Here is a 22,175-nt window from a genome sequence, read left to right on the forward strand (position 1 = left end):
CATTTGTTTGTTGTTTGGTTAAACTAAGCAAGCCACTGGACGACACTGGATGAGTAAGCCCAGCCGCTCAGCCTGCAGATCCACACACGCCCAGCAGGGAGCAGTGTGCATGCACCAAAGCCCTACTCCCAGCTTCCAGGAAAAGCGCCTCCTCTGCACACAGGCTGTCCTGTCTAACCACCTCAAATACTTTTTCCATCCCTGCCACAGCTCGGACCTCTCAACGGACAGCAGAGATGCCATGATGATGCACACTTTAAAGTTCTATGTATTAAAAAGTTGTATTTGTTTAACATGCCCTCAGGGCCTTCAAAAGACACAATTCTACTGGTACAGACACATACGGTCATTTCCCAAGGATTTAACTTTTATCCTTTCTCTTCAAGATCCCACACAGATCCCTTAGTGTACCCAAATGAGATGCAATAAGACTAAGCTAAACCTGTCCTCCAGCTATCATGTTTAAAGGATTATCCCAGCATGAATTTCCTCACAATTAGCATTTTTTGTCAAGAGCACCATTCATAAAAATACCAAATTTACAGTACCCATCTAATAATAAGCAAAATATTTGGTTTGTTTTAAAAAACAAAGAATCAGAAACTTATACCCCCTCAAATTACTAGGAAAAAAAATAAAAATAAAACACCTATTATTTCCACCAGATAGATACTTAATAAATTCTGCGGTGGTGAGCAAGTTTTAGTCAAACAGTTAAGCTAAAAGAAGCTACAGTTCATATTTTTAGTAAAACTTAACTGATTAAAACAAAGTAGAATGTAGAAACAAAGTACTAATATTTTAATATTAATAATTATAAAAAGTAATAAGAACCAGTGAATTCTACAAGCCAGCGATGTTCATTAGATCTTTTATGTCATCTAACCCTCAAAAAATGGCAACCCACTCCTGTGTTCTTGCCTGGAGAATCCCAGGGATGGGGGAGCCTGGTGGGCTTCCGTCTATGGGGTCACACAGAGTCGGACACGACTGAAGTGACTTAGCAGCAGTAGCAGTAGCAGCAGCAACCCTCAAAACAATACTGTGATACAGGTACATTATTATTCTCATCCTATAAATGGAAAACTACAGCATACTGACATTAACACACTTACCCAAGATCACACTGTTAATAACAGGTAAAAACAGAATTCAAGTCCAAGGGGTAAAACTGTAGCCTCTGTTCTATGAAGCCACTACATTACACTTTCTCACCATATTATATACGACATACATCATAATTTCAATGCTATTCTTGACAAAGTGTGACTTCTACATCTGTCCACCTGAATGCCTGTTCATCCATCCATCCATCCATCCATCCATCCATCCACTGCTCTTCCTTTAAAGACAAGAAGAGAATACTTACTGTCACTAGGAGTGCCCTGTTCTAATAAAAACTGCTGTCCTTCACTCCACTGCCTCTCCAGAAGCTGCTCTATGCTGGCTGCTACTGGGGGCAGGTTTTCCAAACTGCTATTGCCTGGTTGGTCATAGCGGATCTGTAAGTTGCTTACAGGGGACCTGTTGGAAACATTAATCCTCAGGTTAAACAGAAGGAGGACCCTCTAAGGGAAGTATATTCACATTTCTCACCTTATGCTGACTCTTCTCCTATACAAGTTTTCTAACACCAGGTTATCTACACTAAAACAATAAAACCATAATCTACCTTAAATTAGTAATTACCATCCTTCCTCCCCAAGTGGTAAAAACCAAAGGAATAGCTGGCATACAGGATAACTAAAAAACACTAGAAAATATAAATACACTACTAATAATCTCTGAAATTGGCAATAAAAGAACTTGGTGCAACTTTATAAGACAAAAGGGAAAGAGACAGGGTTAGAAAGATTCACACTGTACAGTTAAATGAAGTTTTCCTAACATCTCTTAGATCTGTACTTCAAATGATAAGAACTTAAATATTCTGAAACAAAAATCACTTATATTAACATGAACATGTAATGTTCTCTCATTCAGTTTTTGTTCTAAATATGTAAATGTGCCCATTTCTGGTCTCCAGCCTCCATAATTACATAACGAATTAGGACTGAGGAGTTTCCAAAGTATTTCCATACAATTATCTTCACACCAACCGAGTGAGAAGTCAAAACCTGCCTTACTGGCTCTATTTCTATTTGAGGAAAAAAGATGGGGCTTTAGGGACTTGTTCAAAGACACACTGCTAGTGAGTGATAGAACTGGGCAACAGCTCAGGGCCTCTCACAGCCTGCTAGTATTCTGCTGCAGCCCTAACATGCGTCTCCACAAAAATCCCTTCAAATAAGAAGTTAAACAAATGAGTCTTTTTATTTCTTCCACATGTAACCACTGAGTGCTATACATACAACTGCCTGTCCCTTCCCAAACAGTACATTATTGCCAGGATAATTTAGGCTATTTTATTCCAGGCTGATTTTTAAAGAATAATATACACTCAGAAATATGTGCTAAAAGGAATTTAGTGCCATTTTTTGGTGCTAAATACCATTTAGCTAACGAAACACAAAGAACTACACAATGCAAGATAGCACTAAGGAATCAGAAGTAGCACAGCATAAATTACAGATTGGTCTGATGATGTTTTAATTGTGTACTTCAGACTCCTAGTTTAAAATAATGATATTTAATTTTCTGAAGAGTTCAACTGGGAAAAATAACACGACCTTTATTTCAACCAAGGATCATACAGGAAAAAAAGGAACTACTGATGCACCACTTGAAAATAGCGAAATTAGAGTTTATTGGAGGAATCTCTCTAACGTTTAAAATGCTCTTTAACAGACATTCCCAAATAAATAATAAATATAATAAGCAACACTGCTTATATATATTCATGGTAGTCACTACATAAAATTTTTAAATAGAATTTCTAAACTTCCATAGTTGAAAAGATATTCTTAAGTGGGTTTCTTCTCCCACCTGCTCCATTTTCACCAATACCACGCTTGAGATGGAGTTTACAAAATTAGAGAACAGAGAGAACACAACTAGAAAACGGTATAGAAGTTGAAAGTGGACTAAAATTAATAGAAATAGAGCCTATTAAATAATAAAAACATGTCCTGTTAGCAAGAATAATCTGACATATACATTAATATTAAAAATGTTATCTGAACTATCTTATATAATATCCAAGGTAATTTCACAGAACAAGTATAATATATTTGCTATACTTTGTTTCAAACAATTTTACAGGGATTTTAGAGACAAGTCATAAGAACTTCATTTACTGAATTAGGAACTGGAGACTAAAGGGTTAAGTACATAGCCCACAACAGCTCTAAAACTGGAACCCAAAGTTGAAAGCCTGGAGTCTGCAGCTTTAAGAGATCTTAAGACTATTTTATAACCCAAAAAGAATTACCCAAATTAATACATTAATAGTACCTGCAGCTAAATATACAAGAGAGCTCAAATTGATTAGAGATCCAAGAAAAGGTTATGTCTTTTATAAAGCTTAGAAATCTAACCACATGTTTAATATTCAAATTAATTTAGAATCACTTTTCTTGACTGTCCAGACATGCCTCTTATCTACAGAATGATTTTATAGCCTCACAAATGTAAGCTCTGCTGATATGAGATAAAGAAGTTTCCAAATCTCAAAATGTTTCCTTTGCTGATACTTTTCAGTGCAAATAATGCTTACCTTGGTGAGAGACTTCCTCTGGGTGAGCTTCCTCTGCCAGCAAGGTTACGGCTATTGTCTCCAAGATCTTGATCTGCAGTGCAAATATTTCATAGCTGATAAAGTGACTCTCACTAGATGAGAGGTTTTAAGCCCTGGCCCTGATATTTCCTAAAACATACATAAAACCTTTACCACTATCTTTGCAGTTACTACAAAAGTAGATCTAGTATGTTGCTAGTTTAGAACTGCTGAACTGTGGCATGTAAGGCGTTGTCCCTACACGTTTTTTTTGTGGGTGGAGAAGGCCATGGATTATGTTCATTCTTTCATTCTTTTCAATTTTACAGCACAGAAGCGTGGTTTCCATTTGCAGTACCCTCCCCTCAGCCACTTTTAATTTCTACGGTTAAAGTAATGAATCACAGCTGTGGACAGCTAATCTGTATGCTTATCACAGCAAATCCTTATGCTTTGTATATTTTAACACTTCACATTCCAAAACAAGTCATAAAATACATATGTATTACATAGAGCCACGCACCAGAACTAAAATTATATATATGTTACGTGGATCATTACACATAACACTAAATAACCAAATGGACAAAGGCAAGTAGGAATACAGAATTCTGTATGCAAAAAGAAATTAATTTTTTAAAGATATTCCTGAGGTGACAGCCAGTATCTCGGCTTGAAAAATAATTTGTATTTCCCCTACAGTGAGTTCCTTATAAAATCGCCCTATCTGGCCTCTTTCAAGGTCGTCCTCTCCTTATTCTGAGTCAGGTGACCTTTGACCCTTGAAGGGTAAAGACATGACTGATCCATTCTTGGTGAACTGCTAAACCCATTCCCTTCCCCCAAACAGGCATGACTACTTGGACATGTCAACAAATCCTTAAGGGTAGAAAGAAACAAAGCAAATCCAGTGGCTCATTAAAACAGTACAAGAGGCAAATGCTACAAAATGTCAACTGGTAAAAATTCACAGGATTACTAAACACTGCAGAGATTCTCTAACAGGATTTTTTTAACCAAGTTTGTGTAATGCAATTTCATGAATTATGCAAATAAAGATTGAGGCTATTCACAGAAAGCCCAGTGTTATGCTACTTTCATTGCACAGAACTGAGCACTGAACACATCAATCACAAAAGTCACAGGAGACACTAGCATTCCTGCCTGCTGATGGCTCTGCTTAAACATTTACATTTCAGACAGTAAAAAAAAAGGCGCAGATTTTGCAGCACAGCATACTATTTACTTCCAACTGTAATTCTTTTCATTTAAAAGGGGAGGGGGACAAACACACACAATCCTCCCCTTTAGATTTTATTTATTAACCACATCTTTAGATTTTTCAAATGAAATTAGCTTGATGGTGGGTAAAAATCACATTGGTGGAGGGGAACAGAATTTTAGAGTTTAAAAATTCTTGAATCCTTACCTGTTTGATTGTTTTCAGACTGAGCTATAAGAGCTGCCATTGAGGAAGTTGAATTTAATCTATTGCCATACATATGAGATGATGCCTGATTGAGAGACGATCCAGATAGGGTATTTGCCTAAATGAAAAGAATTACAAAGACAAATTAATTATTGTATAAAATATCTTAATACTTTTCTTCCTAATAGACCTAGCAACAACTATTTTCTCCAACGTAAGAATGTAAGTAGAACTTCCTGACTTTCTAAAGTGCAAATTTCATTCTTGCTTTACCATTTCAACATTCCAGTGTCTGAAAAGTTACATTAACTCAAAAGAGGGAGCACTGAGACTGGCACAAAGTTAACTATTTATGATTTAATTTCAAAGTATCTATCTGATACCAAAACCAGTGGCCTGGTAACCATGTGAACATATGACTAGTTATTTAATCTTATTAAACCGTTTACAAAATAAGGGCAGAGAAACAACAGATGTCTAACAAATGCTTCAGTCTCTTACCTCACAGGCTGCCTGAGGAGGTCAAAAGGTCCAGCTTCTACCTTTAGTATTTTAACTACACAGAGCCATATCTCCATTGCTTAACTCTGTCATTAGTAAAACCCGCACACTATTTTGTTACTTCCTATTTTGATAGACTTGGAAGCCTGCTGCTTTTTCTGTTTTGTTTTGTTTTTATTTTAAAAGAAAGCAAACAGGCATCACAAGTATGTTTTCTATACAATGCAGGGCTCAACGAATCACAGCTTTGCCCTGACCCCATATAAGGCACTGTCTTTTTGGCAGTAAGCCAGCTCTGCGAACTGAAGAGCTGGTCCACAGTTTGTAATTCATTCATGTTGCTAACCACAATTCTGAAGGCCTCTACTGGGACTTGTGCCAAACAAGCGAAAATGAACCCTTAAACAGATGAAGCTAAGGAGGCTGGCCAAAGTCTTGCGTAATCCAATGTAATAAAAATGCCTTCTTTGATGTGAATACTTTCTCCCACTTTCCAAGAATATTACAACCTTAAAAATGTGGTATTTTGGAAGCAAATCTCTTGTACACAAAACACTGCTAACTTACAGAAACCTATCACTAGTCTGAAATACTTTTCAGATTTAACAGAATCACACATTTCAAAGTAGATTTTTCTTTTTCATGAAGTGAAATCAAAACTTAAGCTTTTGTAAAATGAAATGTGTAGTTGTTGCAGAACAAAATTCTGGAAAGTAATTTCAAAGAATTGAGGTGTTTTTAATATAAATAAGCTGAATAACAGCAGAACAAAAGCTGTAGACCATTTTGACATGTTTAACTGCACAGAAGAGACCAAGACAACAAAGCAGTGACAACAAGCAAAAGATTACAGAGAATAAACTGCGCTTCTGCAAAGACTCAAACCCTGACATCAATATCTGGCCTCTATCCAACTTACTAAACATAAAAACTGGACTTTACAAATCACAGGAATAGTCCCGTGACGCAGAATCCTGTCCTTGCTTTCCACTGCCTCAAAGGATATATTTCATAGTTCAGACTATAATGTCTAAGTTCAATTGGTCAATTTCTCGGATTCATTTTTCTTCTCATTAAAGCTATGTATACAAAGTCAGTAGTTTGGATTATACAGTCCTGTTTCACAATCAATTAGCCCTCAGCAAAAGCTAAGTCAACACTTTCATCTGAAGATCACACTAGACACTTACCACGCATAAAAAATATATAAAATGTGTCAAAAACAGAAAGATAGAAAGACCTTTTTTTTTAAAAACCTCTTCAGAAGTTAACTGCTTGGGAATCGGCTACTCATAAAATAACTTAGAACAAGAAAAATCCAGAGACAAACAGAAAGACTAGATGTTACTAGAAACCCAGTCTAAAATCTTGGACACCTCACACTTAAAAATGCCCTTTGCAGAGCCAATTTACTCTTACTCTAGACATAATTCTAAAAAGATCAACTAAGCATATAACAGATTAGAAGTGGAAAATTAATTACAAAGAGGAAGAAAAAGTAATATCTTGAGACATTTTGTTGGCAGCAAGAAGTAACAGCTGACAGCAAGAGAGGAGAGAGAAAAATATGAGCAAGAAAGAGCTCCTGAGTGCTGGCCGGGCCTGGCTCTGAGAGCATGGCAGGAAGGGTCGCTGCACCTGCACCCCAGCCTTTTGACTCTTGTGCTGGTGCACTCATCCACTGGCTGAATCAAAAGTATTATCACACCAGTTGAACTGCTTTTCTAGTTCCAATTATCAGTTTTATGAGCTTCCTTAGTCTCTTGATAAGAATCAAAGATCCTATTCTCTTTCAGGAAGGGTTCCTTCTGTCAAGGGCTTTATATTTATCCTAATTAGCTTCAAATTTCTTGATGTAGTCTCCAAATCATCATACTTTTTCAATCACACACTCCACCCACTATACTAAAGGCTCAAAATGCAAAACACCACGGCGTAACTCATTTCCATAATGACTACCATCAGGAAGAGGATAAATCATCGTTAGCACAATTTCAAAGCAAGAAAGTATGGATTTTATAAAGATGGTAGGCAAAGGTAAAATTAATAATAAAAAAATTAGAAATACATTCATTATCCTGAATGACAAATTTCCCTCAATTTTCTGAATGTTTAAAAATTACCAGATAGTTTTTTAAATTACTATATTTATCTAAATAAGGAATTTCCAAGAGAGATTGAAAATTACTAATTTTTACCATCTAGGGTTTTGTGGTATATGACAGCACCTAAACCACTCTACATTAAATTTAAGTCATTACTGTCATCTTTAGCAAGTAACATGAGTTAGCCAGCAAAGACTCTACAAATGTCTGACACTGGTCAACATTTCTGAAATGATATTTACAAAGGTTACTGCTGGAAACTCTTGATAACTCTGCAGGAAACTTAGAGCAAAGAAACTCCCAACATTTTAGCTAAAAGATTCTACAACGTTTAGTAGCAATAAACTACACTGATGGGGGAATATAAATTAGTACAGCCACTGTGGAGAAAAGTACAGATCTTTAAAAACCAAAAAGAGAGCTGTCATATGATTCAGCAATCCCACTCCTGGGCATATATCTGGAGAAAACCATAATTTGAAAAGATACATGCAACCCCAATGTTCACAGCGGCACTATTTACAACAGCCAGGACATGGAAGCAAAGTAAATGTCCGTCAACAGATGAATGGACTACTACTCAGTCATAAAAAAGAATTAAATAATGTCATTTGCAGAAACATGGATGCATCTTGAGATTTCCACACTAGGTGAAATAAAGCTAGACAGAGAAAGAAAAATATCCTATGATATTGCTTATGTGTTAGTCTGCTCAGTCATGTTCAACTCTTTGGGACCCCATGAACTATAGCCCACCAGGCTCCTCTGTCCATGGAATCTTTCTGACCCAGGGATCAAACCTGGGTCTCCTGCATTATAGACAGATTCTTTACTGTCTGAGGCACAAGGGAATTGATATCACTTATATGTGGAATCAAACAAACAAACAAAGATACAAATGAACTTACATACAAAACAGAGATATACCCACAGACATAGAAATAAATTTATGGTTACCAGAGGAGAAAGGGGGAGGGGAGGGGGATAAACTAGGGTTAGCATATACATATTACTATATATAAAATAGATTACCAACAAGGACATACTGTGTGGCACAGGGAGCTTCACTCAGCATTTTGAAATAACCTATAAGAGGAAAGAATCTGAAAAAGATTATATACACACACACACCACAACTGAATCATTCTGCTGTATACCTGAAATTAACTCAACACTGTAAATCAACCATACTTCAGTTACCCCAAAAAAAGAAAGTGCTACTTGTTTTTGGAAGTAAGTACACACCTTATGGTATTTCAATTCTATCTTGCCCTGGAAAGGAGAATGTCTACTGTGGGCAAATATGTTCTTGAGCCTACTGGCACTATAAAGAATATAAGCTGTTAAACACTGGGGAGGCTAAGTGAAAGTATCCATAATACACATGAACTCTGAACTGTTCCTTCAACTTTTCCATACACCTAAAATTATTTCAAAATAAAAAGCTAAAACAAAAAAGAATATGACTGCAAAAAACTGGTTACTTGGCTTTATAGTATTTTGATGAAATGAAATAATCTACTCAAGACATAAAAAGAGGTGTTAGTCAAGATTCACTTCCAAATATATGATCTTGGGTTTTTTCCCTCCCCAAGATTAATAACTGAAGGAACCACTTACACACAAGATGTTATACTCTATCCATTCCAAGATCCTAGAAACAGTCTTCAGTTCAGTTCAGTCGCTCAGTTGTGTCCGACTCTTTGCGACCCCATGACTCACAGCACGCCAGGCCTCCCTGTCCATCACCAACTCCCGGAGTTCACTCAAATTCATGTCCATTGGTCGGTGATGCCATCCAGCCATCTCATCCTCTGTCGTCCCCGTCTCCTCCCGCCCCCAATCCCTCCCCCAGCATCAGAGTCTTTTTCAGTGAGTCAGCTCGTCGCATGAGGTGGCCAAAGTATGATCTCCTCTAAAATGGAGTGGTTGGATCTCTTTGCAGTCCAAGGGACTCTCAAGAGTCTTCTCCAACACCACAGTTCAAAAGCATCAATTCTTCGGCGATCAGCTTTCTTCACAGTCCAACTCTCACATCCATACATGACCATGGGAAAAACCATTAGTAAGTGTAATAATTATTTTACAAGATGGACCCAAAGCAAAGTAAAGTAAACTTAATAATTACTGAGGTAAATCTAAGTCACACTGAAGCAAAATATGCTTAGGTATCCAAGGAGACCTGGGTTCAACCCTTGGGTCGTGAAGATCTCCTGGAGAAGGGAATGGTTGTAAAAGGGCAGACATGACTAAATGACTTTCACTTTTTCTCCTGAGAAAGAGAATACCCTTAGCAAATTTAGACTACTATGCTAAGCATCTAGAAAGACATGCAAGCTACTACCAAGGTAGTATTTAAACTCAAAATCAAAGAAATTTAGTGTCTCCTAAGTAGACTGAAATACCATATTAAAATATTAACAAGATTAAAATTACATTTCAGCTTGAAATTTCCTGTTAATAGTTCACCTCTTATATTTCAAATGTCTGCTTATGACCGGAGAAGTTTTTAAAAGGGTTGTAGTTGTAGAGTGAAGTGAATCTATCAAATTCCTAGGCACCTGGCTCATTCCAAAGGAGTTAGTTGTGGAGGCGGAAAGAAATCAGGCTAAATCTATTCAATTATCTGAATGTCAGACTTAAAAGTGGGTACTGATAGTTTTTTTCCCCTCCCCACTGTTGGTAAAGGCAGAATGATAACGTATAAAGAAGTAAAATTAGGTCTGAAAGAGTAGTACCTATCAAAATTTCACCTTTGAAAATCATCATAGCAATACATCATCTAGAGGTGAATATGAAACTTCATGCTTCAATCCTATAGGAAGAGGTCACAGCAAGCATTTTTTAAATGCACAATTAACCTGTCAATAAACATTAAAGTCAAATGATTCAAACAAGCTCTAAAACACAGTAGCTTCCTCTTCAAACTTTCCAACTCTGATTCCTGATTTAAAATTGCATTCTTCCAAAATATCATCAGCTCACTAAGCAGTATTATTTTAAAAACTCCTACTTCGTGTAAACTCTTACAGGGAAAACCTTTTCATTATCACTGTATCTGCCATAAGCCAACCTACTGCACCCTGTTTGGGTGGGGCACTAAAGCTCTCTCTTTAAGCTCCATCTGTAAAAATGGAGATATGAAATAGTAACTACCTCCTAAGAATATCATGAGAAATTAAGTTAATGTATGGAAGGGCTGAAAAGAATGCACAACACACAGTAAGCACTCAAATTTTACCATGCTATTTTAAAATTATTTTCCTAAGCTATTATGGCTTTCATCTTTTCCATTAACTTCATTAGAGAATATAAATTGCCAATTAAATTCTGATATGAATATGGTTATATTTCAAACAGCAAAACATTTCCCTGAGAAAAATTAGATAGTATTAATAACTCATTATGCAATGACATTTTAATCTATATATTTTATAATAACATAGCAATAACACAGCAATACTGCAAATATACTGTAAGAATTCAAACATTTTAATGACAATTTACACAATTTGTTTGACTACAAAGGTTTCCATGAAAAATTAGAGAACAATGGAAAGTTTCATATATTCTCTAACTTAATTCTAACTTTGTACTGTAAAATGTACCCTAATAACAGACCCAATTCTGTGTCAGCTACCACCATTGGGCTTTAATACTCAGCGTGTGATGAGAGAAGAAACCAAGTGTGAACAACTTTCAGGTCCCATGAGTAGGCTGACTGTTAAAGCTGTCAGGTTCAATTGCATCATTCCACTTTATTCAATGCCCCAAACTGCTCCCTAATTGTTAGGAGCTTAACGTATTCAAAACCATTGTTTAGGCTAATGCTGAAATGCCCCACAATTGAGTTTCTACAAAGTCGTGGGAGGATTAAATTGTAGTTAAACCATCAATGAACACTTATGATTGGACAACAGGACTGTACAGAATAACCACCAACTCTAAGCAGGCTTCTAATTGGTTAATATCTAATCAACATATCACTTATCTTTCGGAGGGAAAATTATTAAGTCCCTAAAGAGGCTATTGAAATAATTTAAGAATGGAAAAGATCTCATTCAACAGCTGTATGCAAAATGACCAAAATTCATCTATCTATAGTAATATGAAATTGTAAGTTTTAACAGAACAGTTTAACACTATTTTTAGTAAAGGAAGTGCTTCTGTACAATTTTCTCTCTGGTAATCAGGTTGTTTCTATAACAGCTGAAATTCAAAATGTCCTATAACAACTGTAACATCAATGTAGTGACTATGAATTCCAAAATACTTACAATCTGCAAAGTACTTTTCTCACTTTAACTTCAAAATATACCTGTACTGCAGGTAGAATAGGTATTTAAACTATTCCATTTCATATATGAAAAAAATTAAAACCCACAAATGTAAAAGATCGACCCACCACCACACTAGTAGTAGTAATGTTCCAGGAACCTAGGATTTCTGACCCAACTTCTGCTATTTTGCATTGTGTCACATTAACAGACACAGTAAAATTCCTAATATCATCTTTTTTTGACAGAGATTCAACATCTATGTCCCTTAACCTCTTCATCATCCAATAGTAAGAAATGTTAGAAAGCACTTTTAAAACCTTTTCTGCTCAGAAAGATAACTCCTATAAAATTTTAAGTCATGAGCAATTGTTTAAGACAGATGAAACTTTTATTCTGACCAATCAAAGCAGAGCTCCTTCAAAGATAGGTGAATCTGCCTGGGAAACTGAAGCATTTTCCAAACAAAATCAAAGTGTTCTACCAGACATTATCCGGAAGGAAACCAGAATTAGATCTACAGTAACTCCCCAACACACACAACCACACCACACATACACACCAAAGTTACAGTCCTTGAAGCAAAAGTCTCAAAGAAATCTGCAAAACATTATTTGCTAAATTATACCTTTAAAATACTTCGATTTATCTGCGTTTACTAAATATCACATAAATAAACCTTAAAAGTTGCTTCATTTAAATTACTTTTAAACTGTATCATTTGTATAATAGTAAAATGGACAGGGCGGCCTGGCGTGCTGTGGTTCATGGGGTCGCAAAGAGTCGGACACAACTAAGCGACTGAACTGAACTGAACATAGAGGAAACAAGAAACCATAATTATCTACCCAAAGACTGTATCCAAAAGCAAAACTCAGAATGCAAGATATTAGAATACAATTATTTTCATTACATTCTGTCTTTAATTCTACTAATTAATTCTTCAAACAAAAGCACCTGCATTTCTCCCAAAGACAAAACAGAATGAATGTAGAACTGGGAAATAGTGGAATTTGAAAGGCAAATGAAAAATTAATGGCACACCTACAGAAACTAATTTATCTCTCTACCTATGATACAACAAGAGCAGAATACCCATCATTAAAAACGTTACACAGACAGCAGTGCTATCTTCCAATAATGTTAACAAACTATAATGTAATATACTGCTGATATCTGTGAAGGAATAGTCACCCTAAAAACAAGCTTATCAAATAAAAGGATTTAACATCAAACAATATAAAACAAGGTTATCATTTTTAAAAGTTTTTTTTTCCTTCAAATTAGGGGTGCTAATCATTAGACTTCTTCTTCCAAAATTTTAACAAGTGTCTCCTTTTTGCCCCAGTAAGTAAGGCACTAATCTAGTCTCAGTTTTTAATTTCTGATTTTATATCCCCGACCACTTGCCTGGGAACAATCCTTAAGATATCAAACAAACCAAGTAAGAGGCTTGCTGGTCTTAAAACCAAGGCCAGAAAGATCAAGAATGACCTCAGGATTTTTATCCTGCTGGCACCAAGACCATCACTAAAAATGACTACTTTCATAGAGCTTTTGGGAGGGAAAGGAGGAAAGTCAAAAGACTGTTCAAATTTAACACCTCTGTTCTCTAATTTACACACTTTAAAAGTGTGTAAGCACTACTCTTTTCACTTTTTAATCAACTACCTATAAAGAAACTCTAAATAAAAGGCTAAAACAGGGTTAAACACACTGAATTGTATGATTTAAAAACATACAAGGCCTATAAACAGAAATAAACGTGTTGTTTTGGAAAGAAGATTAAATTAACAAATGCATCACAATTTTAGGAGTTCTATCTAAATATTCGATTTATTGTAAATATTTCTGTATCCTTTCCTTTGCACATTGCCTAGAAAATTCACACTTTGTACATTCAAAACCAATACTATTGTCTCAGGCAGCTAAACTGAAGTAGTTTTGCACTTGATTCAACTCAGAGGTCAACCTGCCTCAGTTGCCTGGAGACTGATGGTTGCTAGAGCAGCACCAGCTAAGCCAGGCTAAATACGCTCCGGCTTGAAGGCGGAAAGCATTTACTGCTGGAGAGAAACATAGATGCAGCTGTCTCAGCATGTAGCATGTAAGTTTCACTGGATGATCATATTTATAAGCTACGCATCTTACTGCAACAGGGAAAGATGATAAAAAGTGAAGATTTTAATTGGACTGAATCCTGGATTACTTGCAACTATGATTTCTTTGTTCTTCAGTTGAGTCATATGTTAAGTGGAATTTTCCCTCTAGCTATAAATTTCTCTTCACTACCACTTCCCCCACCCATCTCCCTAATGCCAACCCTCAAAACCACAAACATAATGAATGGGAAGAAATGAGATTTTTGCTTAATTCAGCCTGGAATTAACCAGAGAGTAATTAAAACAGACTTTTATAAAGAAAGGAAAGAAAAATGTACATTGAAAATGTTCATGTGAGACTCTTTCCAAGGATATAAAGCTATCAACAGCATATGGTTACACTTAATTAAAAGAGATAAAACTATTTATAAGAGCCATTCTCTCATTTATCCTTTCACCCTCTCTAACCCCAAACCCCTGTGATTATGCCTACCTCACCTAGGCTAGTGAAATGAGCTAAAGAAAAACTCCTAAACGAGTCAAACTCCCCTTGCTCAGGTTGAGAAGTTCACCAAATTGTCAAAGACAATACTGCTAATCATGCCATTGTTTTTCTGTGCTAAACTATTGTTTATTCCAATCCTTACCCTAATTAAAATGGTGACAGTTTGCACTTCACCATTACATACCTTAAAGATAACAATGCTATGCTTTGATGTACAGATTACAGAATATGCTGGGAAAGCATAGGTATACTCTAAGGGCCCATACAATGTAAATTATGCACACATACATAAAGCATAAGTTTACAGCAACTAACAACTACTTAACTAGTTGCTTATAATTAAGACATTTCTCTTTGTTAGAATTTTCTCAAAACATTAGAGGCTTTGGGTAAAGTGAAAATAAAAATACAATTACAAGAGAATGTCAATAAATAAAACAAACAGGAATTTTAAATTATCACCTTTGAAGAAATCTGAGGGTTGAGGATGGGGAATGAGGGATAGACTCTGTGTGTAAGTGCGCACGTGTGCAAGCATACACCCATGAGAAACTTTGCCCATTTACTGGCCTATATATATAATTCAAGACTATGATTTCTCTGCTTTGACTCTAGGTCTTAGAGCATTCCTATAGACGAGGGCACCTATCAAGTTCTAGATATAAAATGAAGAAAAAGATTAAACAGATGCAAAATCACCAACACAGTCACCACTGCTTACAATTTTATAAATATTCCTTCTTATCCACTAGGAAGAAACCATTTAAGTATATAAGGACTTAAAGGAATCATTCATTCTCAATCCTATATTCTTCTACACTGTTTTTAAAAAAATTAGACTGTAGATATTCATTTATTACTTCTGTTATTTTAAAAGTATAAAAGGAATTTTTTAAACCACTTAAGTCCAAAACTGGTTCATACTTTGTAAGTCCTTAAGCCTCTTATCCTTATCCATCAGAGGGCAGACAAAACAAAACCACAATCACAGAAAACTAAACAAACTGATCACATGGACCACAGCCTTGTTTAACTCAGTGAAACTATGAACCATGCCATGTAGGGCCACCCAAAACAGATGGGTCATAGTGGAGACTTCTGACAAAATGTGGTCCACTGGAGAAAGGAATGGCAAAGCACTTCAGCATTCTTGCCTTGAGAACCCCATGAACAGTATGAAAAGGCAAAAAGACAGGACACTGAAAGATGAATTCCCCAGGTCGGTAGGTGACCAACGTGCTAATACCGGAGAAGAGTGGAGAAATAATTCCAGAAAGAATGAAGAGATGGAGCCAAAGCAAAAACAATGCCCAGTTGTGGATGCGACTGGTGATGGAAGTCAAGTTCAAAGCTGTAAAGAGCAATATTGCATAGGAACCTGGGATGTTAGGTCCATGAATCAAGGCAAATTGGAAGTGGTCAAACAGGAGATGGCAAGAGTGAACATGGACATTTTAGAAATCAGGGAACTAAAATGGCCTGGAACGGGCAAATTTAACTCAGATGACCATTATATCTACTACTGTGGGCAAGAATCCCTTATAAGAAATGGAGTAGCCCTCATAATCAACAAAAAAGTCCGAAATACAGTACTTGTGTGCCATCTCAAATATGACAGAATTATCTCTGCTTCTTTCCAAGGCAAACCATTCACTATCAGAGTAACCCAAGTCTATGCCCCAACCACTAACGCTGAAGAAGCTGAAGTTGAACGGTTCTTTGAAGACCTACAAGACCTTCTAGAACTAACACCCCAAAAAATGTCCTTTTCATCATAGGGGACTGGAATGCAAAACTAGGAAGTCAAGAGATACCTGGAGTAACAGGCAGTTGGAGTACAAAGTGAAGCAGGGCAACGGTTAACAGAATTTTGCCAAGAGAACGCACTGGTCATAGCAAACACCCTCTTCCAACAACACAAAAGGAAACTCTACACATGGATATCACAAGATGGTCAATACTGAAATCATATTGATTATGTTCTTAGAAGGCAAAGATGGAGAAGCTCTATACAGTCAGCAAAAACAAGACCAGGAGCGGACTGTGGTTCAGATCATGAACTTCTTATTGCCAAATTCAGACTTGAATTGAAGAAAGTAGGGAAAACCACTAGACCGTTCAGGTATGACCTAAATCAAATGCCTTACGATTACACAGTAAAAGTGAAAAATAGATTCAAGGGATTAGATCTGTTAAGAGTGCCTGAAGAACTATGGATGGAGGTTCGTAACACTGTACGGGAAACAGTGATCAAGACCAATCCCCAAGAAGAAGAAATGCAAAAAGGCAAAATGTTGTCTGAGGAGGCCTTACAAATAGCTGAGAAAAGAAGAGAAGATAAAAGCAAAGGAGAAAAGGAAAGATCTACCCATCTGAATGCAGAGTTCCAAAGAATAGCAAAGAGAAATAAGAAAGCCTTCCTCAGTGATCAATGCAAAGAAATAGAAGAAAACAATAAAATGAGAAAGACTAGAGATTTCTTCAGGAAAACTAGAGACACCAAGGGAACATTTCATGCAACGACAGGCACAATAAAGGACAGAAACAATATGGACCTAACAGAAGCAGAAGATATTCAGAAGTGGTAAGAATAAACAGAAGAAACCTATACAAAAAAGATCTTTATGACCCAGACAACCACGATGGTGCGACCACTCACCTAGAGCCAGACATCCTGGAATGTGAAGTCAAGTAGGCCTTAAGAAGCATCACTAGGAACAAAGCTAGTGGAGGTGATGGAATTCCAGTTGAGCTATTTCAAATCCTAAAAGATGATGCTATTAAAGTGCTGCACTCAAATTTGGAAAATGCAGCAGTGGCCACAGGACTGGAAATGGTCAGTTTTCATTCCAATCCCAAAGAAAGACAATGCCAAAGAATGCTCAAACTACTGCACAACTGCACTCATCTCACACGCTAGCATTACTTTCAAAATTCTCCAAGCCAGGCTTCAACAGTACATGAACCAAGAACTTCAAGATATTAAAGCTGGATTTAGAAAAGGGAGAGGAATCAGAGATCAAATTGCCAACATCCGTTGAATCATCGAAAAAGTGAGAGAGTTTCAGAAAAACATCTACTTCTGCTTTACTGAGTACACAAAAGCCTTTGACTGTGTGGATCACAACAAACTGTGGAAAATTCTTAAAGAGATGGGAATACCAGACCACCTGGGTCCTGAGAAATCTGTATGAAGGTCAAGAACCAATAGTGAGAGTCAGACATGAAACAATGGACTGGATCGAAATTGGGAAAGAAGTATGTCAAGGCTGTATACTGTCACCCCGCTTATTTAACATATATTCAGAGTACATCATGCAAAATGCTGGGCTGGATGAAACACAAGCTGGAATCAAGATGGCAGGGAAAAATATCAATAACCTCAGATATGCAGATGACACCACCTTTATGGCAGAACATGAAGAAGAACTAAAGAGCCTCTTGAAAGCGAAAGAGGAGAGTGAAAAAGCTTGCTTGAAACCCAACATTCAAAAAACAAAGAACATGGCATCTGGTCCCATCCCTTCATGGCAAATAGATGGGCAAACAATGAAAACAGTGACAGACTTTTATTTTCTCGGGTCCAATATCACTGCAGATGGTGACTGAATCCATGAAATTAAAAGATGCTTGCTCCTTGGAAGAAAAGCTATGACCAACCTAGAGAGCATGTTAAAAAGAAGAGACATTACTTTGCTGACAAAGGTCCGTCTAGTCAAAAGTATGGGTTTTCCAGTAGTCATGTATAGATGTGAGAGTTGGACTATAAAGAAAGCTGAGTGCCAAAGAACTGATGCTTTTGAACTGTGGTGCTGGAGAAGACTCTTGAGAGTCTCTTGGACTGCAAGGAGATCCAACCAGTCCATCCTAAAGGAAATCAGTCCTGAATATTCATTGCAAGGACTGATGCTGAAGCTAAAACTCCCATACTTTGGCCACATGATAGGAAGAACTGATTCATCGGAAAAGACCCTAATACTGGGAAAGATTTAAAGTAGGAGGAGAATGGGACGACAGAGGATGAGATGGTTGGATGACATCACCAACTTGATGGACACAAGTCTGAGCAAGCCCTGGGAGTTGGTGATGGACAGGGAAGCCTGGCGTGCTGAAGTCTCCGTTCCGTTCCGTCGCTCAGTCATGTCCGACTCTTTGCGACCCCGTGGACTGTAGCCTACCAGGCTTCTCCGTCCGTGGGATTCTCCAGGCAAGAATACTGTGCTGAAGTCTACTGGGTCGTAAAGAGTGGAACATGACTGAGCAACTGAACTGAACTTGTAAGTCCTTACTGAACTTGTAAGAAAGAATAAAAGCTCCCCCCAAATTACTATTTCACATCATTAGGACAAAATCAGAAATGCAGAAATCTAAAAGAATTAGTTGGTGTCAAGATCAGTTTGTGCTCTCATGAATATCAAGTAAAAATATGTATTATTTCCACTCATGTCAATACAGGTTGAGACATTTTATAACTTCCTAGAGGAAGTCCTATTCATTTCTCTCTTACAATGAAATAGTTTAAAAAATGACAAAATGATCCATATTACTTTGTAATATTGTAATAATTTACCTGAGTTGCAGCAACAGCAGAAGGTGCAGATGACCCAGCTGACGGTGAGAGAGCGCCCACTTGCTGTAAATGCCCAGAAGGCTGCTGAGGTAAATGAGAACTGGAGACAGGAGTACTCGATCCTGAGCCAGATACTACATTTGGAAATGATACTGCTACATCACCGCTGTTATAAATACCTAAAGGGAAAAAAGGTCTTATTTAAATATTTTATAACTTAGCAGTCGAATCTGTCACAGAAACGCAATATTAATCAATACATTCGAGTACCCATATTTGCTCCTGATCCTTCCCACAATGATAAATTTTATTGGTTTAAAAAAAAACCAAATTAATACAAACTGACTTTTCATAAAGCACTTGTTTAAAAGAACCTAAGTCATTTTTTACACATCAATGATGGTTTGTTAAGAGACAGAGATCACCTCAGGAGGTGCTTTGTAAAAATAATAATAAGGGTTTTAGGAACTCCTAAGAGAAACGACATGTTTGTTAAACTGCAAAATGAAGAAATTAGAAACTGTATAAAAATCACTAAAATGCAGATAGTTAGGACCCAGAACTCATGAATTGAGAAGGTTTGAAATGATAGGAGACTCTGTCTTAGGAAGAACATCCAGATTACAGTGCAGAAAGTAAAATGGAACAAGACTAGACATTCCAAGAACAATAAAAAGCCTGATGCCACTGGTGGACACCCACTCAGTGAATAAAGAGTACCGGTGGGTTCTGTAGACATTCAAGAGGTAAACTAAAATAAACAGGATTTAATGACTGACTGGATGGAATATCTAAGTAGGAGTCAGGGTGGCCAGGGACGTGGACTACTAAGTGTTGGATGCATTCACTTCAGAGAACACAGAAAAAGACTATAAAGACTTGAAAGCATTTTCAGTGGCACCACAGGGGTAAAAGCCAGAAAGAAAGAGCAGAAGCAATCCAGTCTAGAAAAGTGGATGGGTAGAGGACAGCGAGAGAAAATGAACAAAAGTTAAGAAACAAAGAGTTACTTTAAAAAGTGCTCTGTGGGTTTCTTTTAAAAAGATGGGAGCCCATGTTCTTATACAGATGACTAGGAGTCCCAGGAAAGGCTCTTTTAAGGCTAAAGGTTAAGAGACAGGAATCTCTATAAAACAGTGGGCTCTCAATCAGGGGTGATTTTGCTCCACAGGAGACTTGACAATGTCTGGAGACATTTTTGGTTGTCAAAACTAGGAGGCGCTACTGGCATCTGGTAGGTCAATGGTGTGTGCGGGCTCAGTCATTCAGTCCTGTCATGACTCTTTGTGACTGCATGGACTGCAGCACACCAGCCTCCCCTGTCCATGGAATTTTCCAGGCAAGAGTACTAGAGTAGGTAGGCATTTCCTCCTCTAGGGCTAATTGCCAGGGGAGGCTGCTAAACATCTCACAATGAACTGGACAGCTCCTCACAGCTAAGAATTATCTGGCCCCTGGAGTCAACAGCAAAAGAAGCTGAGAAATCTTGTAATAAACCAGGACTCCTGGGAGGGTGGGAGGGAATAAGACCCTAAGAACCTAACACAGAGGAGAAAGCAGGGAAAAAAAGAACCTAAGCGGGCTGTATTAAAAACAGAAAACAAAAACAGTGAGAAAACACAGCCCTTGAAGGCAATAACTAGTTATCTATAATGACAGTACACCTTACTTTGTTTCTAAAGAATATAAATACTATTAATTCATAATATATAAAAATACGGGAATAAAAAAAATTGGGACATTTTTAAAGGTCTTACAACTATAATTGAGGCTCTTAAGATCCTTTTTATATCTACCATTTCTCCAGAAAAAAAAAAATGATTTATTCACTCAACAAATGCATTCATTTCCAGAAACATCTGAGAGCTCACTGTTTACCAGACATTATTCTAAGCCCTAGAGATACAAAGCCATTCAAGATATGTAGTCTCTGACTTCAAGAAGCTTAGTGGAAAAAAGAGACAATTACAAAAGACTGTGAAGAGCACTGACAGAGACATCCTCGGGAGGCTGGGGGTGCATAAAGAGGGGTATCTGACAAAGACCTGGAGGGAGAGACTGTGGGTGAGAACAGTACCTTTAAAGCTCATTCCTAAAGAAGCTGCAGGACAGAGGAGAAGGGCAGTCTGAGGAAGAAACATGCCACAAAGAGCCAAGTAGATTCCAAGAGCTTATATGTACCACCCATGCAGCCTAAGCAGAAATGAGGCTAAAAAATAAGCAGGAATCAAGAACAGTAAAAATTAATGTGCTAAAAATTTAGAGACAATAGGAAGCCACTGAAAGCAGTTTGGTGTGATCAGATTTGTGTTTCAGCAAAACATAAACCATGGGCACAAGGCTGAGTACAGCCTGGGAAAGAGGTTTAAATAGAGATTGAGAAAGCTGTTTAGGGCTGCTACAGTAATACTGATGAGCAAAAATATTTTTTTTTAAACTTAAACCAACAGCAGTAAAGAGACATTACAAAAATAACATTCACAGGACTGGAAACTAATTAGATTTGGAGAAAAAAAAAAAAAGAGAAGAGTCAAGAATGACTCTTAAGCACCAGTAAGTGGATCACAATAAACTGTGGAAAATTCTTAAAGAGATGAGCATACCAGACCCCCTGACCTGCCTCTTGAGAAACCTGTATGCAGGTCAGGAAGCAACAGTTAGAACTGGACATGGAACAACAGACTGGTTCCAAAATGGGAAAGGAGTACGTCAAGGCTGTATATTGTCACCCTGCTTATTTAACTTATGTGCAGAGTACATCATGAGAAACACTGGGCTGGAGGAAGCACAAGCTGGAATCAAGATTGCCAGGAGAAATATCAATAACCTCAGATATGCAGTTGTAAAATAACAATGTAGCTTTTTACAACTGTGTATTCTATAGTATTTTTTCATTTGGTGAAATTTTAACTGTTAATGTTTTTGGCATTGAGTTTTGTACCATTAAATAAAAATTAAAAAAAAAAAAGAAAGTGAAAGAGGAGAGTGAAAAAGTTGGCTTAAAGCTCAACATTCAGAAAACTAAGATCAT

At 37.1% G+C, this 22,175-nt stretch overlaps 1 protein-coding gene across 5 annotated transcripts in view; it reads right to left on the minus strand.

Annotated features, from left to right (window-relative positions):
- Window positions 1–22,175, minus strand: part of MLLT10 (MLLT10 histone lysine methyltransferase DOT1L cofactor) — a 204,070-nt gene that overhangs the window by 12,601 nt on the left and 169,294 nt on the right. For all 5 annotated transcript variants that reach the window (XR_016039189.1, XR_016039188.1, XM_088844148.1 and 2 more), the window contains exons 14-17: window positions 19,145–19,323; window positions 5,085–5,202; window positions 3,656–3,728; window positions 1,370–1,524 (exon numbers count right to left, since the gene is read on the minus strand). Coding sequence is in view for 3 of the 5 variants with exons in the window: in XM_088844148.1 (XP_088700274.1) it covers window positions 1,370–1,524; window positions 3,656–3,728; window positions 5,085–5,202; window positions 19,145–19,323 (525 nt within the window). In the remaining 2 variants the exon portion in view is untranslated. The remainder of the gene's footprint in view (window positions 1–1,369; window positions 1,525–3,655; window positions 3,729–5,084; window positions 5,203–19,144; window positions 19,324–22,175) is intronic.

The sequence above is a fragment of the Moschus berezovskii genome, chromosome 15, assembly GCF_049115385.1.
Source record: "Moschus berezovskii isolate FMDL1 chromosome 15, NW_MosBer_1.0, whole genome shotgun sequence".
NCBI classification, from domain to species: domain Eukaryota; kingdom Metazoa; phylum Chordata; class Mammalia; order Artiodactyla; family Moschidae; genus Moschus; species Moschus berezovskii.